The 22,195-nt window shown below is 46.4% G+C and overlaps 1 protein-coding gene across 1 annotated transcript in view; it reads left to right on the top strand.

Annotated features, from left to right (window-relative positions):
• The window catches only part of Lamc2 (laminin subunit gamma 2), a 62,457-nt gene that overhangs the window by 23,632 nt on the left and 16,630 nt on the right, over window positions 1–22,195 (top strand). Inside the window, exons 4-13 of the mRNA XM_021170094.1 lie at window positions 2,994–3,129; window positions 7,540–7,638; window positions 9,848–9,984; window positions 11,142–11,264; window positions 12,893–13,082; window positions 16,191–16,303; window positions 17,207–17,425; window positions 18,028–18,210; window positions 19,670–19,915; window positions 22,000–22,145. Coding sequence (XP_021025753.1) covers window positions 2,994–3,129; window positions 7,540–7,638; window positions 9,848–9,984; window positions 11,142–11,264; window positions 12,893–13,082; window positions 16,191–16,303; window positions 17,207–17,425; window positions 18,028–18,210; window positions 19,670–19,915; window positions 22,000–22,145 — 1,592 coding nt within the window. The remainder of the gene's footprint in view (window positions 1–2,993; window positions 3,130–7,539; window positions 7,639–9,847; window positions 9,985–11,141; window positions 11,265–12,892; window positions 13,083–16,190; window positions 16,304–17,206; window positions 17,426–18,027; window positions 18,211–19,669; window positions 19,916–21,999; window positions 22,146–22,195) is intronic.

Genomic DNA, 22,195 nt, shown 5'->3' with positions numbered 1-22,195 from the left:
TGCGATATCCCCTGAGATCTCCCCAGCCAGAAGTGAGTTTATTTTAGGGGATGACTTTGTGGTCCCAGTGACAGTGCTGAGTGCTAGTCACATATTTAAGTCCTGCTAGCCTTCCACGAATACTTCAAAATGCACTGTGTATGTTCTTTCTGTGACACCCAAGTTCTTGAGGTGTGTGGCCATCATCAGTATCACTGGGCTTGTTCTCTTCCTTCATTCCTTTTTTAAAAAACAGATCTATAACAATATCACAATATTCAATATCAATATTCAATATAACAATATAACAAATATGCTAACAATAGGTTAGCATAGTTCAGCTATTATTTAAAACATCTTTAGCTGTAAGTTTATATGCATGCATGTGTGTTCATATAATGTTGAGGCTGGAATCCAGAGCCTTGCACATGCTGAGCAGGTACTGCACTATAAACTATATCCCCAGCATGCACACACACACACACACACACACGCACACATACACACGTGCACTCTCGTGTGCCCACACATAGAGGAAGATGTGGGGAAGGGAGGTAGGGAGGAACAAGATTCTCTTGGAAAACTCCTTGGCTTCACTTTAAGTATTAATCACTTTTGACACCCTCTGCATCCTCAGATTTGCATAGAGATTATCTACCTGAGCCCTGGGAACACTCCCTGAGACACAAACTGAACCAGGGAAGCCATTCTCTGTCTATTCTTTAAAGCCCAGAGCCAGGCTTATAATGTAGGGGCTTTTAAATCCCAGTGCTGTTGTTTTAGAATGTGAATTCAATTAGTCATGTTTACATTTAGAGACATCAAACAGTCCCATGCCAACCTTGAAGGCCTGAAGGATGCCTTAGGGGTAAATTACTACTGCGCTGTTAACACTGTAATAGTCTATTAGTGTAGTGCTTACATTCTTAAGCACCCACTATATGTGAAACACTGACTTAGGCACCTCTTACATATTAGCTCCTAGACTTACAACAGCCCCGAGAGGCAATGTTTTCATTCTCACTTAAAAGAAATCACATGTAAGCCATTTTCCCCGAGGCACGCAGCTAGAAGAGCCTGGTATTTGAGTTGAGATCTGTCGAACTCAAAGCTGGGGTTGTTTTCTTATCTTCCAGCTTCTTCTAACCCAGTGGTTTTCAGCCTTCCTAATCCTGCAACCCTTTAATACAGTTAGTTCCTCATGTTGTGGTGACCCCAACCATGAAATAACTTTGTTATGGCTTCAGACCTGTCATTTTGCTACTGTTGTGGATCGTAATGTAAATATCTGATATACAGGGTATCTGATATGCGATCCCATCCTGAGCCTTTCTTTCCTGCCATCTACGTGAAACCTAAGAGGACCCATTTACAGTTAAGAGCAAGCCCATGGGAAACTGAGTCAGTAGGATACTATGCACAGAAGCTAATCTTTGAGATAAGTCTGGGTGCCCATGCACAGAAAAATGTGGTATATATACACATGGTGGAGTTTTATTTAGCACAGACAAGAGTGAGCTTAGGCTATTTACAGGAAGATGGGTGGAATTGGAGCTCATATTAATCGTAATGAGGACACAGAAAGATGAATATTATATCTTTCCTCATATGTGGAACCTAGGTTATATATGCATATAGACCCGTGGATAACATGAGAATAGGAGGAGGACTATCTGGGAGGAGGGGGAGCAGAGTACTGAAAGGGAAGAACTAGGGGAGGCGGGTGAGTGTAGTGGGGAGTTAATATGGTCCAAGGCATGATACTCCTGGATCAAATGCCATTATGGGGGAGGCTGTAGCTTAGTTGGTAGAGTGATGGCCTAGCATGCTTGGAGCCCTTGGTTCAATCCCTAGCACTGCATAAACCAGGTGTGGTGGAGCACACCTGTAATCCTAACACTTGGGAGGTGCAAGAGGATCGGGAATCCAAGGTCACCGCTGGTTACATACTGAATTGTAAGCAAGCCTTATATACATGAGATCCTATCATCTCGAAAACATCATTATTAAACCCGTCAGTGTAACGTAGTGACTGTTACACTGTTGGAAAAAATGAACAAGACACTGCAAGGCAGTGACTGAGCCACCAGGAGACGTTCCATAAGTGAAGTTTTCTGCTTCCCCCGGTTAGTGAACACATTCTTCGTCAAGGGGTTTTCGTGCATACTTAAAAAAATATATCATGCCATCAGGGCTGGGGAGATGGCTCGGTCAGTGAACTGCTGGCAGAGCCTCCGTTCGATCCTTAGAAGCCGTGTGAAAAAGAGATGGGAGTGTCGTCTCACGCATAGTCATGGTGCTGGCGGGGTGGGGGCAGGTGGATCTGAACAGACTCATCTAGTTGTTGAATTCCAGGCCAATTCAAGACCCAGCCTTGCTTGGCAGGGAAAACTGGTGATGGTCCTCTGGCTGCCACATGCTTGCCTAAGTTCACACTCATGTAAACACACACACACACACACACACACAAGTCAAGTACTGGCCCCTAAAAGATGGCCTTTGGTTGTTAGATACAAGGGAGAAAGTAATTTATCTTAATATGTTAATATGCTGTCATTGGTTTTTCTCCTTGAGTTTCCAAAGGCTGGAACAAGTTTTGAACTCACTGTGTAGACCAGGCTAACTGAACTTGATCTGGTCAGGTTATTCCAATGCAGCCTCCAGGGGGTTATAGGCATGCATTACCACACCCTATTAATGGGATTTAAAAAAAAAATAAGAAAGAAAGAAAAAGAAAGGCACTGTGTGTTCCCTACTGTCAAGTCAGAGCAAATGTGTAAATAAAAATGTTTCTGTGATTCACCCCCCTCTTTCTGTGAAGCAGGCATCTTCACGTGTCAAAATATCCCGTACTGAGTAGAGATTTAAACGGCCTGGGTTCCTTGTTAAAAGCAGTGGATTTGCACATCCTTGAGTGCATCTGGAGCTCCCATAAGCAGACGGTCATTGTTTTTTCCAATGCCTTACAAATACTTATTTTTCTTCTCTCCTTCTCCCCACCTGGTGGGCTACAGGTTCCCTCAGTGCTGGATGCGACAACTCTGGACAATGCAGGTGTAAGCCAGGTGTGACAGGACAAAGATGTGACCGATGTCAGCCAGGCTTCCATATGCTCACCGATGCTGGATGTATTCGAGACCAGAGGCAACTGTAAGCATCTGCCTTAGTTTAACAACTCGGGGTTGTTTTATCTCCATCAGCCCATCGTTGAGGGAAGTCAGGGCAGGAACTGAAGACAGGAACATGAAGCAGAGACCTGGGAGGACCACGGCTTCCTGAGTTACTTTCCATGTCATGTTCGGCTACCTTTCTTTTCTTTAAAGATTTATTTATTTTATTTTATGTATGTGAGTACACTGTAGCTGTCTTCAGACACACCAGAAGAGTCCATTGGGTCCCATTACAGATGGTTGTGAGCTACCATGGAGTTGCTGGGAATTGAACTCAGGGCCTCTGGAAGAGCAGTCAGTGCTCTTAACCTCTGAGCCATCTCTCCAGCCCCAGCTACCTTTCTAATACAGCCCAAACCCGCCTGCCTGCCAAGGAATGGTGTTGCCTACTGTGGGCCAGGCTCTCTTATACCAGTTAGGTGTCAGGAAAACACCATAGGCTTGCCCAAAAGCCATTCTCATGGAGGTAGTTCCCTCTTCCTGGGTGTAAGTTGACAACCAAGATTAATTGTCATAGCATCCTTACTCCACCATTGCTATTACCAAGGGAATAATGACACCCACAAATACTTTTGTGACTTCTTCATGTGGGGCTGTTTAATTTTATCATTATACAAACACTATATACAACTGGGATTATCATTACACTTATTTTAATAAGAAGATACTTAAACCATGAGAAATTTAAATGCCCAGTGCTACTGGTGATGATAGAGCCGGTTTGGAGACCCAGAGATTCGGCACCTGGATGCATGCATTTGGCTTTCCTTGGGGAACCAAGAGGGACACAGAGGCTTCTCCCCCATTCCAACCAGGGACCCACTGGACCTCAGCACACTTTGTGTAGAAGACGTTTTCTCTGCCCAATTGCTGGTTCCTTCTGTTTGAAACGCCTGCTTTCCATCCTCAGATTCTTTTGTTGAAGGAGGACTCAGACTGTCTTCCTTCAATGTACACTGCGTATCACACAGCAATCACAGAGATACAGAGCTTAGAGGTAGCAGGGGGAGTCTGGTGGTAAATAATTTGCCAGAAAGAAAATTGGCAGAGGAATTTCTGAGAGCAAGGGAAAAGCTAACTAAACCCTCTGGGCTTAAACTGCTTCATCTGCTGACATCAGCAGCCTGCCCAATGTTTCTGGTAATGATGGGCCCCAGACTTAACCTGCTCTCGTTACTTTTCTTGACCTAGCAAGCCCCCGGCTGTTGCTTTTCTAGACTTAACCTGCTTAGTTACTACTTTTCAAGACTTAACCAGCTTTTATTAATTTTCTAAGTTTAGCTTGCTCTTAATTATTGCTTTTCTAGACCTCACTGCTCCTAGTTACGTGCCTAAGTTGCTTCTGAGCAGCATCTGTCTTGGAGGAATAGATAACACCTCTGCCGTGAGGGTCTTGAGGGCAACGGTTGCACACGTTCAGACCGCTGACTGACTTCCAGCCACCTGTCCCCATACATCAGCCCATGAATAGCTCCAAACTCATTTCCACCTGTGGCTACGTCCTGAATAAACTCTTTTGCAAGACTTGTCCTTCCAACGATTGTTATACTGCATGACAGGCGAAACAAGCTTGCCTTAGTAATAACTTGGCATGCTAACCAGGAGCAAAGTCCAGCGACTTATTGGCTGTTTGCTGGTATTGAAATATTGTTGATGAGTTTAGGCAGCTGTCTGGGCCACTTGTCTCAAGGACTGTCCCCAAGACCTTTCCTGGTTTGGCACTGTTAATATTTTATGCATCATTTCACTTTTGTAGTAGAAAAACAGTGTGCTAGGAACATGTATGGTTTGGTGAATGACTTCAGTATAAGCCTCCCCCTCCCCCCTTTTCCTCCCCCTCCCCCTCCCCATTTTTCCTCCCCCCTCCCCCTCCCCCTCTCCTCCCTCTCTATTCTCCTCCTTTCTCCCTGATTTTTATTTGTTTGTTCATTTTGCTTTTTTTGTTTTTGTTTTAGTATTATTGTGTGCTTTATTGTTTTGGTTTTCAGACAAAGCCTTGTTATGTAGCTCAGGCTAGCCTCAAATGTTCTCCTGCCTCAGCCTCCACAGAACTGGAGTTATAAGGTATGAGTTTCAACAACTCAGTTTAAAATGTCCTGTTTCTCCTTTCCTCTGGTTTGGCCTTCATCATGAGGATCCTGGTTTGGGGACATGGATAGTAGAAAAAGATGGAGCATCTCTATCCACAAGTCTACTTGGTTCTGTTTGGTTCCTGAAGTCTGATTCTGGGTTCAGCATGAATAACCAGAAATGCATGCCCCTGGCTGGCTGTTTGCAGCAGTGGAAAATGTTAGTTCTGACTGAATACAGACCATTGGATTGCAGCCTTCAAACCTAGGTGATGCTAAGCTGTGGATTCATGGAAAGGAAACATATGCTAATTACCTATAATACCTCATAGCTACAGAGTTCTTTAGACTCCAGAGAAAAATTAAATGAAAATAGACTAGGCTTGATAACGTCACTTCCCTGACACTCCTATTTACAGTCCCTTGCCCAGACAGGCACATCTTCCTGGCCTTACTGGCACTACCCTAGCCATTGTCTGGACTTTCTTTCCTCTGGGCCTTTGCATAGATTACTCTCTTCTATCCTTCTCTGGCCTTTTAGATCACTTTCTCGTTGCTTTCCTGGTTCCCACACTCTAGCCACAACCCCTGCTTCGAAGGAGCAGTATGTGTTGCGTTCATCCCTTTTCCTACAAAGCTATGAAGCACTTGAGGGAGCTCCACGTGTCCCATCATCTCCTCCAGGGTCCCCCCTTATTTCCCCCACTGTGCATATATGAGTCTACTTTTATTTGGGCTCTCACATTTGTTATCAGCATTTGGATTTTCCTCTCACCAGAACTTTGTCTTGTTCATGGCTGGGTTCAGTGCCTGAAGTCGAGGAAGGGAAAGAGGCACCATGGGGGTGTTCCAGCATGGCTGCCATTATACATCACTGCTGTTGCTGTTCCCCACCTTGAAACCCCAAGAATCAGGAATGGTTCCTATTTCTCATCTCCCTGGTTCTTAGCCCTGAGAATGTATTTGCTGGTTGATTTGGATATACTATGGAGGAATGGAAAGACGAAGATTGGAAAGGGATTCTGGATGTGAGCCTGGTTAGATCTAGCATTAACTGGATGGGGACTGTGAAGGAGAAGGAGTCCAACAAGCTTCAGGTTTGGGCAGGATTTAACGGAGTCAGAAGACAGCCACAGGGGAACATCATCCACTCTTTCTCCATTATAAGGTCTTTGAGCAGACTTTCATTACCAGGGGAGAGCTAGCAGCTTCGGTTTTAGACTGATGAGGTAGATACGTGAGCGTGTGCCAAAAAGAGTGATGGAAACCAGAGGGAGCCCTGAGTCAGGGAGGCTGTGTCAGGATCAGATGACTGCTCCGGTGCCTCCAGGAAGAGTCTCACCACCAAGGCAAACAAAAGACAGCGAAATCAGAAATTCCACTCCTAGACATACATGCATGATAGATAAAAATGGATAAAATGCACAAAACCTAGTGTGCTGAAGTTCATGTAAACATTACCCATCATTGCTAAGAACTGGGAATACACCAAATGTCTACCAGCTAATGAATAGATAAGCAAATTATGGTAAATCCATATGGTGGGATTATATTCAGCCATGAGGACGATATATACTCCGTGATATGACATGGGCAGACCTTGAAAACTTATGGTATGTGAAATAAGTCAGTCACAAATGGCCACATGTGATATGATCTCAATGATAAGAAATATCCAGAGTAGTCAAATCTAATGAGACAGAAAGTACATCAGTGTCCACATCTGGCTGGGGGTGGGAGCTGAGGGAGGGTGTGGCTTGGCTCTTTTAGGAGCATTGGAAATGGTTAAGATCTGTTCTTTGTGATAATGGTCATATGATTTTCAAGAACTGATTACAAACCAGTGAACGGTTCACAATACACAGGTGAATTCCATGACATATGAATTATATCTCAGTTGAGCCTTACCAAATGGTAGAGCCTGAACATACTGCAATATCAGGTACACAGGGGACTGCGCCATCCTAAAAGACGTGATTGAGTTAGACTATTTAGAAATAAATTATGTACTTATTTTTAAAAAGACTAACGTGCTTAGTTGACCAGACTAAATCGTTTAGTAATGGCCTTGGCCTGCACTTGGCACACTCTGCTCTTTTCGGGTAGGTAGCCCAGGGTTCACTGGCCACTGCCCCACTGGCTTAAATAAACGTGTTGTTAAAGGTGAGAAGAGTTCAGTGGGGATGTGATTGCTGAGAGAAGTCCCCAGAAGAAAGCCGTAGCCTTGGGATGTCTCTTGCTTGGGCAGCTGACTTTTGCGTGTCTGACTGTGAAGTGCTGGAAAGCGGCTCCTAACTTTCTTCCTCTTTTTGTTCACTCAGAGATTCCAAGTGTGACTGTGACCCAGCTGGCATCTCTGGACCCTGTGATTCTGGCCGATGTGTCTGCAAACCAGCCGTCACTGGAGAGCGCTGTGATAGGTCTGTGCGAACCGTGCCCCTGAGGACTTGAGGGACAGTGCTCTGGCACCTGGTGTTTAAGAATCAATCCACAGAGAACAATTATGGAAAGTGGGTTCTGAACAAATGTTGAGAGCTTCTTTCTCCCTTTCCTCAAAGGCTGAGCTTAAAAAACAAACAAACAAACAAACAAACAAAAAAACATTCATTGAGGTCCATCCTCTGCCTTGGGTCCCCTCTGTTTGTTTTTCCTGTGACAGAGACAGAGGGCCCCAGAGAGTCCCCTTGGCAGCTGCCTGGGACTCCCAGGTGCTTAGATGCAAGGCTGTGTGCAATAATGAGACCACGTGACTAAAGTGGGTCTTGGGAGACGCCTGGCCTAATTAAACACATTGAGGAAAATCCTCGCAACAGCCACCATGGCAGTCTATGGCCATACATAACCATTGTGTACTGAAAAGGAACCGCCCCAGGAAGGGGATGGTACTTACACGTACACACATGAACTGGGACAGTACGTTAGAGCCCTTTGGGCCTGAGCCATGTTGAGGCAGGTGGAGCAGTGAGGAGCCATTGGCCCTCAGTTGCTGCCTCAGGACATCCCTTGAGTCCAATCTGTGTTCCGACTAAAGTTTCCTCCCCCCCCCCCCCCCGAGATGGCTGTGAGCGGAGGAGCCATCATGAGGGTGGCCTCAGAGCTCAAAGAAAGCAAGCATTTTCCTGGCACCCTGCCAAACACATCTGCCTGGGTGAAGGCGCTGCCTGTGCATTCCGAGCCTGTGGTCTCAGGGTGTTGTTGAGAGTATTTGCTGCTCTTTCAGAGGATCCTATCTGGGATCCCTGCATCCGTGTCCAGTGGCCCACAACTGCCTGAAACTCAGACACACACACACACACACACACACACACACACACCATATGCATGTTGAGACAGAGTCTTACCCTGTAACAGAGGCTGGGCCTAGAACTCGTCATGTAGCCAGGCTAGCCTTGAAGTCATAGCAATCCTCCTGCCTCATCCTCCCAAATGCTAGGATTATACTACTCCCTACTGGAAAGCCTTATTTATTTATTACTGTTTTAAGACAGGGTTTAGAACTTGCTACAATAGCAGAGGCTGACCTTGAACATCTGATCCTCCTGCCTCTATTTCCCAAGAACTGGAATTACAGACATGTGCCACTAAACCTGTCTTTGGAAGCCTTTTAAATTCTAGAATATGCAACAAAGTAGACAGCTACATAGAGTAACAGTTGCCATTGCCATAATTAGTGGGTCTCTGTTAACAATATTCTATCCCAGTGACATCAGTGGTCCATGGGAGTGACCATCGCTGGGTGGCGTGCCAATCATCCTTGGTTTTCTTCGTCATTGGTCATCCCACGGCTCTGTTCCCTCCTTCATCCTTCCCTCTCCATGGGTTTGAATCCCACCTCGGCCCTTTTATCCTCCTCCACCAAGAACGTCAGAAATAATTCCTGTCTCAGCAACTCTATCTTCAGGGGGGAATTGAATGAAGGTGTAGACATAAGGTGCCTACGGGGCTGTTCCTGTCTTGTGTGGAGAAAACCGGAGCCTTCTTTCCTGAAGCCTCCTCAGAGCTCAGCCTTGCTTGGCAGTTGTCCAAAGAGAAGCTGCCCGAGAGCTTGGTCTGGGAGCAGGGGTGGAATGCCAGCCTGCAGTTGGCTGCTCTGGGAAGTCTCCAGGTTTCTTTTATCTTTGTTACTGGATCTTTCCTCTGTGGACCAGGCCTAGGTATGACAAACATGGTGCTGGTAAGTACTCCAAGCTCTTGGGGATTGGGACAGTTGAATAGGTTCTGAGGTAAGAGCCTTGTCTTTCTGGCCCCCACTTCCCCTCCATTAAACACTCGCTCCAGGGCAGGTCAGCTCTGCATAATCCTGTCTCATTCCTCCCTACCCTACCTCCATCCAGTCATCAAAGATGGGTCAGTAGTCAAGTTTCCAGACTTCCAAGGTTCTAGTGAAGGCAGAGACAGTGGACATGCTCATTTGTTGTGTATATGTTTGGGTGAGGGTGGGGGCTGGAATTGCCCCTCTGGTGGTCTGGAGTGGAGGTCAGAGGTCGTATGTAAACCTTGCCATTTTCTTCTTTCTGGAAATTAATGGTGCTGAGTGGGAGAGAGAGTAGAAGAGGCTGGGTCAGCCATGGCATTCCCTGTGAAATAAGAAATAATAGTGTTGCCCTGACTTCTATGATTCTGCTGCAGGTGCCGACCAGGCTACTATCATCTGGACCGGGCAAACCCTGAGGGCTGTACCCAGTGTTTCTGCTATGGGCATTCAGCCAGCTGCCACGCCTCTGCCGACTTCAGTGTCCACAAAATCACTTCAACTTTCAGTCAGGGTAAAGTATCTCTACAAAAGGTTTTGCTGTTTTTTTTTTTTTTTTTTTTTTTAATTTAGCATTATACTAAGATCTGTGACTTGTGTTTATGACAGTGGCTTCCCTAGTCACAGGATGGCTTCTCAAGTCATGGTTCTCCACCTCCCAGGTCCTGGGATTACAAAGCTGTTCCATCACACGCAGTTCAGTTCTGTGCCAGGGATCGAACCCAGGACCCTGGGTATGCTAGGCAGACACCTTCCTAACTGAGCTACATCTCTAGCCCTCTTGCATTATTTTTTTTAATGTACATTATATTGTCGGGATAAGACAAACCATATATCTTTAAAAAATTACAGCTGAACAACATATGAATAATTTAAAAATAACTAAAAAGGAGACAAGCTATTAACATCCCTCTACTTCCCACCCATATCTATTTCAAAACCTCAAAGAATCGTTCATGTGGACGAGGAGTTTATGAGAACATCTCAGAATCCACGCTCACTAATAACATCCCATCGCACTGAGTTAATATATATCTTTAGCTTGCTTCAGAGCACAACAAAAAATATTGAAATTGATACTATTTTTAGCTTGTTTGAATTTTTGCCTCACTCCATTAAGGCCAGATCTTGGTTTGGTGAGCACGGTAAAAACCACAAATTATAGGCAGGTGAGAGCAAGCATAGAATCACAGGAGTCCAAAGATAAGAGCCAGATAAAGATAAGGCAAAGAAAGGGCCATCTAGAGAGCTGGGGCTAAGTGCACTTGCCACCAAGTCTGAGGACCCGAGTTCTACTCCTAGGACCCTCATAGTGGTAGAAGAGATCTGACTGGGACAAGTTGTCCTCTAACCTTCACACACACACACACACACACACACACACACACTATGGCATGCACACACATACGTACACACACATACTGTGGCATGTGCACACACATACACATGGAATATTATATATATATATATATTTTTTTTTTTTTTAAAGGCAAAGCTGCTGAGGACAGGGCCTGGTGGATAGGAGTGACTGGGGAATTCTGAAAACTCTAAAAGAAAGCAAAAATGCTGAGCAAACCCCTTTCTACTCCTGGGGCTTTTTGATCAGTGAGCCTTGCGTACCTAATTCAAGGGACAATGGGAGCAGCCTCATAGCAGTGTCTTGTCTTGCAGATGCGGATGGTTGGAAGGCGGTTCAGAGAAATGGGGCACCTGCAAAACTCCACTGGTCACAGCGCCATCGGGACGTGTTTAGTTCTGCCCGAAGAGCAGACCCCGTCTATTTTGTGGCCCCTGGTATGTGAGGGGTGGTTTCTGCAGAAGCCAATTGGTAGGACTGCAGAGTCAGGAGAGAAAAACTAAGTTGGAAGATGTGATGTACGACCCGTCCCCATCACTGGGGCTGCAGCAGCTCCAGTAGACACCTGGAGCTTAGGCCCAGTCTGATAAGTCACTATTCCATGACACTGTAGAGCCATCAAGGCATCCTGGAGCTCAGCCCTGCTGGGATTCCCTCTGTACCCACCTATTAGCCAAATGAGCAGTTACTAGATTCCCATCGGAGCATGAAACCAAACTTAATGGGTCAATTAAGAAGCAGACACAAAGAATGTCTTTTTGAAAAGCTAAAACATTTAATTAATGTGTATGTATATCTGCACATAGGAATGCACACATGTGTACAGGGTCCCTCAGAGGCCAGAAGAGGGTGTTGGGTCCCCTGGAGCCGTAGCTATCGGAGGCTGTGAGCCGCACAATGTGTGTGCTAGGAAACTGAACTCAGGTCCCCTGGAAGAGCAGGAAGAACTCTTTAACTGCTGATCCATCTCTCCAACCCCAAAGCACATGTTAAAACTTTAAAACTGGGCTGGTGAGATGGCTCAGCAGTTAAGAGTGCCAACTGCTCTTCCAAAGGTCCTGAGTTCAAATCCCAGCAACATGGTGGCTCACAACCATCTGTAACAAAATATGATACTCTCTTCTGGAGTGTCTGAAGACAGGTTACAGTATACTTATGTATAATAAATAAATAAATAAATAAATAAATAAATAAATAAGTATTTAAACATTAAAAAAACTTTAAAACTATTGATCTGAGTGGCAAAGGTCTGACTAGAATTTTGAATCCTAGTTCATAACCTTAGCTAATGAGCACTTCCCAAGCAAGTGGTTCTTTTTAACATCTCTGAACTTTAGTCCTCTCAACTATTAAATGAGAGAGGGCATGCCAGTAGTCAAGAATTATTGTCATCAGATATGGGCAGAGCTGGGGAGATGGCTTAGCCGGTAAAGAATGTGTGGTGCAAGCATGACGACCTGCGTTTGAACGCTAAGAACTCAGGGGAAAAGCTGGTGATTGTGGCACATGCCTGGAACCCCAGTCCTACAACAGTAGAGACATGAGAATCCCTGGGGCTTGCTAGCCAGAGACACTTGCCAAATCGGTGGGTTCCAGGTTCAGTGAAAGACTGTTTCAAAAAAAAGATGTCAAGTGATTAAGGAGGACACTCGACATGATATCCAGCCTCCACATGCTTGTTCACATCCCTGCACACACATCCATGCTCACCTGCTACACACAGAAGTATACACACAAATATAATATCTGCTAAGTGTTCGCCAAAATGAAAGACACTTATATATAACAAGTGGCACCCCAGCTGTTTTGCCTTGGATCTTTGTCCATCAGACTGGTCATGTCATGAGCTATCTGATAAGTAGAATTATCTTTGGAGCTACTTACACAGCCAAAATATCACACCCACATCCCATGACGTGACTGACCCTTCCGTCAGGGTGGCTTGGGATAGAAGGATGGGTGGGTCACACAGGACTCCAGTAGAAACTGACAATATTAATTTAATTTGGTCATGCATTTGTCTTCTCAGCTGTACCACTGATCTTTTCAAAAATCCATTTCACAGCCAAATTCCTCGGTAACCAGCAAGTGAGTTACGGGCAGAGCCTGTCTTTTGACTACCGTGTGGACAGAGGAGGTAGACAGCCATCTGCCTACGATGTGATCCTGGAAGGTGCTGGTCTAAAGATCAGGGCTCCTCTGATGGCACCGGGCAAGACACTTCCCTGTGGGATCACAAAGACTTACACATTCAGGTAAAAAGAGGCCACAAGCACACCAACCAGCTAGAGCCATGTTGTTTGTTCACACATGCGTCCCAGCACACATCCAGCCAGTAGGCTTTTCTGAGCCATGTGGGTTACTAGGCACAGTGTTACATGCAGAAACAGGACACTGTTCCTTCCCTCCGGTAGCTGACAGGTTCACAGGCATGAGGAGAGAATGATGTACAGCCAGTTGGGTGACTGAGATAACAGGGCGGACACAGGTATTCTGAAGACACATAAGAGGTACAGCTGCACTGGTAGCAGAGATACTTGTCCCGAGAAGGTGAGGTAAGTGTGGATGGAATCACTAGTAGTTGAATTCCAGTGGAACAAGAAGTGGGGTGAGGAGTGTGGGGAGGACTGAGCTCAGAGAAACTGCTGCAGGTGACATTGCAGAGCTGGGGTCCATCCAATAGAAAGTGGCTTTGGAGTGATGGGTTCAGAGAGGCAGTAGAGGGAAGCTGTGCCCACTCGGTTGGTGCTTTGTACTGTTAGAGGCTAAGAAAGATGGAATAAGATCTTGGTCCTCCAAGAGCTTGTGACCTAGTGAGATCTATAACACACCTAAAAGCAGACACGATACGGTCCAGTAGCTGCCTTGGTTCTGGTAAACGTTTGTTTTGAAATGAGCTTAATTCTGCCTGGAGCTTCATGAAGGCATCAAGTGTAGGGGCTGAGAATGGAAAGATACACAAGGCTATTCCAGAAAGAAACATTAGAGGAAGACAACCTCTATGTGTGAATATCCGTGAGGATGTTCCCTTGGAACCGATGGTGGATGGTTGTTGTGAACTACCATGTGGGTTCTGGGAACCACAGTACTGTTTTGTTTTATTTTGTTTTTGTTTTGTTTGTTTGTTTTTAAGACAGGGTTTCTTGTGTAGCCCTGGATGTCCTGGAACTCACTCTGTAGACCAGAATGGCCTCGAACTCAGAAATTCATCTGCCTCTGCCTCCCAAGTGCTGGGATTAAAGGTGTGTGCCACCACCACCAGTACTGAGCCATCTCCTGAGCCCCATGGATAATATCTTTGTAGCTGGAACATAGCATGGATAAAGGAGATGGATAAATAAGATTGATACGTCTAGAAAGGACTTACCAGGCTGTATCTTTTGTGTCATGCCAGGTGCTTACATCTTGTCTATGCTGACCAGATGATGGAAAGCCACTGAGAGGCTGTCACTGGGCATAGTGGCGCATGCCTTCAATCCCAGCACTTGGGAGGCAGAGGCAGGCAGATCTCTGACTTTGAGGCCAGCCTGGTCTACATAATGAGTTCCAGGACAGCCAGGGATACATAGTGAAACTTTGTCTCAAGAAAAAAAGAAAAGTGTCATGGGTTGGTGAGATGGTTCAGCTGATAAAAGGACTTGCTGCTCAGATCTGGTAACTCAAGTTTGATCTCTGGAACCTACAAGAAGGTGAAAAGAGACCATGAAGTTGTCCTCTGGTCTCTGCATGTGTACTGTGACATGAGACACTCTGCCATGCACCTATACACATAATAATGATTTTTTAAAAATTAAATTTATATGTGTGTGTGTCAGGGGTATGTACATGTGAGTCTAAAAGAGGATGTTGGAACCCCTGGAGTTGGAGTTAAGGCAGTTGTGAGCTACCTGATGTATGTGGTAGGAACTGAACTCTAGTCGTATGCAAGAGTGGTATATACTGAGCCATCATCTCTCTAGCCCAATTTATATACATATATGGTATCACTTGCACATGGATGTCCTGGAGCTCGGAGATCTGCCTGCTTTTGCCCTCTAAATGCCCAACATAGTTACACACACACACACACACACACACACAAATCTCCTTTGTGTATGAGTCTGTGTAGGTGTATGATGTATATGTACATTTGTGTGTGTATGAGTGTGTCTGTGCATACATATCATATACCTATACAGACACACTCATACACACACAAATGTATGCACACTTGTGTGTGTGTGAGTGAGTGTGCAGTGAAGGAGTGTGGGGGCCAATAGGAGCAGAGAGAGGCAGACTTAGAGCCAGCATCCACATGAACTCAGTGCTTAATTACCTGATTGCTACTTACTCTGATGACGTGTGCCTCCTTCCTGCCTGGAGTCTCACATCCTCGGCTTAGTGAACTTATTCTTTGGGGTTCAGCTTACATGCTTTCTTTGTCTGAGCTTTCTCTGAACCCAGGCAAAGTTACAGACATCATGTATTTGTTCCCACGGTGTTCTGTTTGTGAATTGCTAACAGCCCAAACTGGATTAAATTATTCCAACTCCAAGGGCTGAATCTTAATCATCTCTGCCTAGTTTTATTTTCCCCCAATCCCATAATTTCTTGCCCAGGCCAAGGACACAGTCAACTTTGATTTTTTTTTTTAATTTCTTTCACTAATTTATTCATTCATCGCAGTGCTGGGATTAAACATGCAGGGCTGAGTATATGTTGGGCAAGTTCTCTACCACTGACTTGTATCCCCAGCCCCACAACCATGCTTTATTTAATCAGCCAGTCAGAGAATGAAATGAAAGGGTCTTTCATACAGTCAGTATTCCAGGAACAGAAACCCGAAGGCTAGCACAGAGATGACTGGTGCAGGCACCACGGGCTTCATTCTGATGGCAGCTTCAGCCCGTGATGGGCACTTGCCTGGTGTGTGTGAGGCCTGGGTTTGATTCCCTGCACTTACAAAAGGATTCCAGGGAGGGCAAGGGTATGGACAGATGGAAGGAACCAATGAAGCATACCCAGGTCACAAGTACATCCCTTAAGAACAAAGCTTAGAATAAACAGTAACTTTCCAGGGCCAGAACCTGGGGAGCTGATATGTGTCTAGTATTGGGTTATGCAATTGCTAAGAGTATTGCATGTGTCTGAGGGCTTGGGACCAGCTTTTGCAGTGATCCCTGGAAATATATACACTGACACACCCTTCACTGCTTCCTGTGGAATTCTCCCTTCCTGTGGAGAGAGAAAACTCCAAGCTTCTGTCTCCTAGAAAACTCGAAGCCAACGCTCAACTGTTCTCACCTTCTTGGACATAACTTGTATCAGGTATCACTGTGGCATGACTTGACTTTGTAAACATTGAAAAATGTTCAATTATGCAGACTGAATGAACATCCAAGCAGTCACTGGAGTCCCCAGCTGAGTTATTTCGAATATCGAAGGTTACTGCGGAACCTCACAGCCCTCCTGATCCGAGCTACGTACGGAGAATATAGTAAGTGACCAGGAAAGAGCAAAAGACCCCATCCCTGGTTTTAGCTTCATCTGTTTTGGAGTTCTACGGGTGACAGCAGACCCTGGTCAGGAAGATAAACTAACTTGATGGTTTCCTCTCAGAAATCCTGAGTCTGTGTTTTATATTCTTTTTTCCTAACAGGAATGTTTCTCTAGCAAGAGATCAGCTAGATCTCTTTGTATCAGCTAGATACTTCTTTGCTAAGAGTCCCTTCTTTAGTTCGGTTATGGTCCACAGTCCACAGCTAATGGGCATCTCCTCTGTTAGTTCCCATCTTTGGACTTCCTGTGTTGGGCCTTCTAATCCTACCTACAATTATTTAAAGGGGAGGGTGCTTCACACTTCTAAACACTGACCAAAGAAGTGTGGCTGGCCTTCCATGTCCATGTCCCCAGTGCCACAGATACAGAGGGAGCAGGCAGGGTGGCAGCCAGCAGTTTGCTGAACTGTTACCATTTCCCAGGTATGTTATGCCAGGTAGTGTCTTGTGTAATTTTCACAACAAACCAGGGGGCTAGACAATACTCTTTGCCTCTCCTGTAAACTAAGAACACGAAGTCTGCAGAGATCAAGGAATTTGCCCAATCCACACAGCTAATATGGGTTCAGCCACAATTTAGACCTTAATTTTCCCCATTCCAGAGTACTGACACTGACTGCTATAGCTGTCCATGTACCACAATGTGTGATCAGCACCTGGGCAAAGAAAATAAAATCCTGGGTGCTCTTGAACTGGTAATGGTAAACCAGGCTGGCCTTGAGTTGACAAAGATTCTCCTGCCTCTGCTTCCCTTTGTCCTGGGACTACAGGCCTGAAGAAGCCACCGTTCTCTATTGTGGTTTTTAGACCTTGCCTCTTTCAACGTCTTCTTTCTATTGCAGGTACAGGGTACATTGATAACGTGACCCTGGTTTCAGCCCGCCCTGTCTCTGGAGCCCCAGCCCCTTGGGTTGAACGTTGTGTATGCCCTGCTGGGTACAAGGGACAATTCTGCCAGGAATGTGCTTCTGGTTACAAAAGAGATTCGGCAAGATTGGGGCCTTTTGGCGCCTGTGTTCCCTGTAACTGCCAAGGGGGAGGGGCCTGTGATCCAGACACGGGTGAGTGAAGTGACACCTGGACCAGGTGTCCCCCGGTAGAGGCGGAGGAGTGGGTCTCCCGGAGAAGCAAGGACTGAGGAGGAAATATCATACCTGAATTCGCTTAGGGGATGGAGAAATAATGGGGAGCGTGGGACCAAGGTCGAGGGAGCCAGAGGTGGTGATAGGACACTTGACCTCTTTTCATTATGGAAATGCCGTAGGATTGTGAGTGAAAGGTGCCAGGTTACAGGAAATGACCGTCATGCTCCGTACAAGGTGGGGGGATTGGTGTTGGGTTGCAGGAATTGTGTGGGGAGATCAAAGGCAATGCAGGCTTTAAATGAAGGTGGTGACCAAACGATGTGACCATGAAGGATAGGGGAACAGTGCTATGCTACGGCCAGTGAGGATGTGTGTGTCTAACTGAATGTGACGGGTAAGGCTGAGATCCAAGGTGGTGGCCATGTTTCTGTCTGGTTCAAGGGTGAGGATGAATGTCTGTCAGCGTTCAGATGCTGAGGGAGGCTCTGGGAAGGCTGGGGCCTCTGTAAACTGATCCCCACATTCCATCTACACTGACAGAACTATGTCAGCAGTCATTTCTTTCTTCTACACTCCAGGAGATTGCTACTCTGGAGACGAGAATCCTGACATTGAGTGTGCTGACTGTCCCATCGGTTTCTACAATGACCCACATGATCCCCGTAGCTGCAAACCATGTCCCTGTCACAATGGGTTCAGCTGTTCAGTGATGCCTGAGACAGAGGAGGTGGTGTGTAACAACTGTCCCCCTGGGGTCACAGGTAGGGCCAACACCCTGCACTCCCTCGGCTTCCTGTCCTGATGCTGTGCACGTGTGCAAATAGCTCCCATTCAGGAGAATTTCTGGGGAGTAATAGTTGCTTCAGGTTAATATAAATGTGCACATTCTAGAGATAGGTGTATGCGGTGTCTGAGCTGTGACTGGGATTGACCACGGGCTGGTGCGGTTATGGAGGAAAAAGCATAGTGCTGGCTTGTTGACAGTCATGTGCATTTCTTTAGGGAATGAAAGCTTCAGACCAACTACATAGTCATAGTTCCCCTGCCCCTCCAGGAGCTGCTGTAGCCCAAGCTGGCCTTGAACTTAGTATGTGAGAATGACCTTAAATGTCTTTTGAAGAAAAATATTTATTTGTTTTTAATTATGTGTATGGGGGTGGTCTGTGCACATGAGTGCAGGTGCCCACGAGGTTAACAGAAGTCATAGGATGCCCTGAAGCTAGTCATAAGTAGTTGTGACAATCTCATGTGGATGCTGGGAACCAAAGTTAGGTCCTCTATGAGAGCCGAAAGTGCTGTTAACCACTGAGCCACTCTCCAGCCCTGACCTTGAGTTCTTGATCTCTTGCCTCTACCTCCCAAATGCTGGGAGTATAGGTGCTTGCCACCGTATCTGCTTTTGGGCAATCCTGGGAGATCAAACCCAGAGTTTTGTGCGTGCTGGGCCAGTAATCTACCCTCAGAGTACATTCCTAGATCTGGTTATGTTCAAGTAACCTAGGGTAAGAAGGAAGACAGTTACGTCTGCAATCTGAAAAACTAAGCACTCTGCAGCAGTCTCGGTGTCACTGAAATGCCACTGCCTCTGTATTCCTGCCGGCTTCTACCCACAAGCTAATTAAGCCTCTTTGTGGCGCTTAATGAAGTCAATCTGTGGTGACCATGACCATAAAGTGGCAGTCTCTACCCCTGCCATGCTCATCTGTTCCTTAGGGTACTGTGCCAGGAGCCTGGGATTGATGCAAGTTTTAGTTAGGGTTTCATTGCTGTGAAGAGACACCATGACCACAGCAACTCTTATAAAGGAAAACATTTAGTTGGAGCTGGCTTACAGTTTCAGAGGATTAGTCCATTATCATCAAGGCAGAAAGCATGGTAGCATCCAGGCAGACATGGTGCTGGAGAGGTAGCTGAGAGTTCCACATCTGGATCTGTAGGCTGCAGGAAGAGACAGTGACACATTGAGCTTGGTTTGAGCCTCTGAAACCTCAAAGCCCACCCACAGTGACACACTTCCTCCAACAAAGCCACACCCACTCCAACAAGGCCACACCTCCTAATATCACCACTCCCTATGAGCCTATGGGTTATTTTCATTCAAACTACCACCGTGCATCTGCCGGCTTCTTCTACCAAGTGCCTTAGGCCTCTTTCTGGTCCTGCTGCCCGTGGGGAACAATCTGGTGTGGGCTGACCCCATGTTCTTTTCTTCCTTCCCAGGTGCCCGCTGTGAGCTCTGTGCTGATGGCTTCTTTGGGGATCCCTTTGGGGAACGTGGCCCAGTGAGACCTTGTCAACGCTGCCAATGCAACAACAACGTGGACCCCAGTGCCTCTGGGAACTGTGACCAGTTGACAGGCAGATGCTTGAAATGTATCTACAACACAGCCGGTGTCTACTGTGACCAGTGCAAAGCAGGATACTTTGGAGACCCATTGGCTCCCAACCCAGCAGACAAGTGTCGAGGTAGACTATACCCTTAGACAAATTATGCACCCCTAGCTCTTTCTCTCGGTATATGTATGTGTGTGCATGCATGTGTGTGTGTGTGTGTGTGTATGTGTGTGTACACATGCACATGTGTAAGGACATATGAGCTTGCTTGAATCTATACATGGAAGCAAAGGCAAGGACAGCTAATATCATGAGGCAACTAGTTCTATGACCAGACCGGCTCCTGAACAGTCTGTACTATTCATTCACATGCCACATAAGACCAGCCTCCCCTGCACCGGCTTCTGAAAGCAGCATTAGAAACTCTCAAATGGTTAAACCTGGGTGGGAAAAGTTAAAAAAAAAAAAAAAAAAAAAGGTCAGGTTTACATTCCTGAGTGAAAGAGCAGATAAGTGGGGGCACATCCTGCCCAACCCCAAGGCAGGTAGGCAGAAAAGAAGCTGCCAGACCTGTCACCAGAGAGCAATAAATGACTCACCACTGAGCCGGAACAAACCCAGGAGGGGAGGAGTCTGGTTGTAAAGCCGTTGAAGAGACCCTCTCGGGACTTCGGTGTGATTACGAAGGTAACCGCAGAAGGTTCTTGTACTGACTATTTTTGTGTCAACTTGACACAGCTGGAGTTATCACAGAGAAAGGAGCTTCAGTTGAGGAAATGCCTCCAAGAGATCCAACTGTAAGGCATTTTCTCAATNAGTGATCAAGGGGGAAAGGCCCCTTGTGGGTGGGACCATTCCTGGGCTGGTAGTCTTGTTTCTATAAAAGAGCAGGATGAGCAAGCCAGGGGAAGCAAGCCAGTAAAGAACATCCCTCCATGGCCTCAGCATCAGCTCCTGCTTTCTGACCTGCTTGAGTTCCAGTCCTGACTTCCTCTGGTGATGAACAGCAGTATGGAAGTGTAAGCCGAATAAACCCTTTCCTCCCCAACTTGCTTCTTGGTCATGATGTTTGTGCAGGAATAGAAACCCTGACTAAGACAGTTCTCCTGAGGAGATTCAGCTTCAAAGAGGCTTTCGTAGGGGGGCTGCTAAGGGCTGCTTCAGATCCGAACCCGAGTGTGCAGGTGTGTCCCCTCAGCTCAGCCTTAAAGTGCAGGGCCACCGTTAGCCCCTAAACATGGACACACTGAGGCCCCAGATGACTCTGGTGTGTGGCTGCTATCAGGTCCTGACACCAGAATGTCTACCTAGAGATGCTTCGAGGTCCCCTGTGACCAGGTGGGGTGGTTCATGCCTGCAATCCCAGCACTCCTGAGGCTAAGGCAGGATAATCCTGAGTTAGAGGCTAGCCTGAGCGACTGAGCGAGACCTTTTTTTTTTTAAGTAAACAAACACATAGTACATAAATGAAAACTCTTTCGTTGTTTTAGATTTCATTAAAATTAGACAAGCTCCTTTACTCTGCTATGAGCAGCTGCCGTTGCCTGCAGTTGGCACCTCAGGACTAAAGTAGCGGTGCTGACTAAGTCTTACTCCTGCGGAGTTCATACACTAAAAAGGAGAGGCGTGGGAGCTATGTGCAGGTAACGGCAGAGCACTTAGCTCCGAGAGCAGTGTGGGATCTTCAGAGTAGCATCTCTCCCACTGGTACATCCTTGTCTCCGGAACAGAACCTGGCACACAGGAGGGCCACTGCCTCCCCTCCTTACCTTCCCTGCAGTGGGAAGTAAGGAACCCTGGCTCTTCTGAGTTCTCATGGCAGCTTCTTTTCATTTGGTCTAGGATCTGAGCAAACCCTCTGAGCTCACATTCCTCAGCTAGAAAACAGAAGACGCTGTTTACAGCTGGCTTAAAATAGGCCAGAAAAAAAAAATGCACCTTATAAGCAAAATCAGGGTGCCAGCGAAGTACCCAGTAGGCTTTTGGCATGATGAGAGGAGAAAGATGATAAGTTTCCTGGCACCTCTGCATTCGAGCGCACACACATAGATCATGCTTGTGAGGTTCCCTGGGCTGGCTTCTATAGGAATGTGCTCGAGGCCACAGCGGAGGGGTGATGGATCTGACACAGCCTCAGGGTTCTCTTGCCTAGCTGTACCTCCCATTCTGGGTCAAGTTGGGTGGGAATACACCATTTATCTGCCTCTTATCTCTAGCTTGCAACTGCAGCCCCATGGGCTCGGAGCCTGGAGAGTGTCGAGGTGATGGCAGCTGTGTTTGCAAGCCAGGCTTTGGCGGCCTCAACTGTGAGCACGCAGCCCTAACCAGTTGTCCTGCTTGCTACAATCAAGTGAAGATTCAGGTATGCCACCTTCTCCAGCCCCCAGCCACAGGCAATCAGACTCTGAGTGG

The sequence above is a fragment of the Mus caroli genome, chromosome 1, assembly GCF_900094665.2.
Source record: "Mus caroli chromosome 1, CAROLI_EIJ_v1.1, whole genome shotgun sequence".
In the NCBI taxonomy this organism is placed as follows: Eukaryota; Metazoa; Chordata; class Mammalia; order Rodentia; family Muridae; genus Mus; species Mus caroli.
Note: the sequence above shows the minus strand (reverse complement) of the source record. Positions and strands in the feature narration are given on the sequence as shown.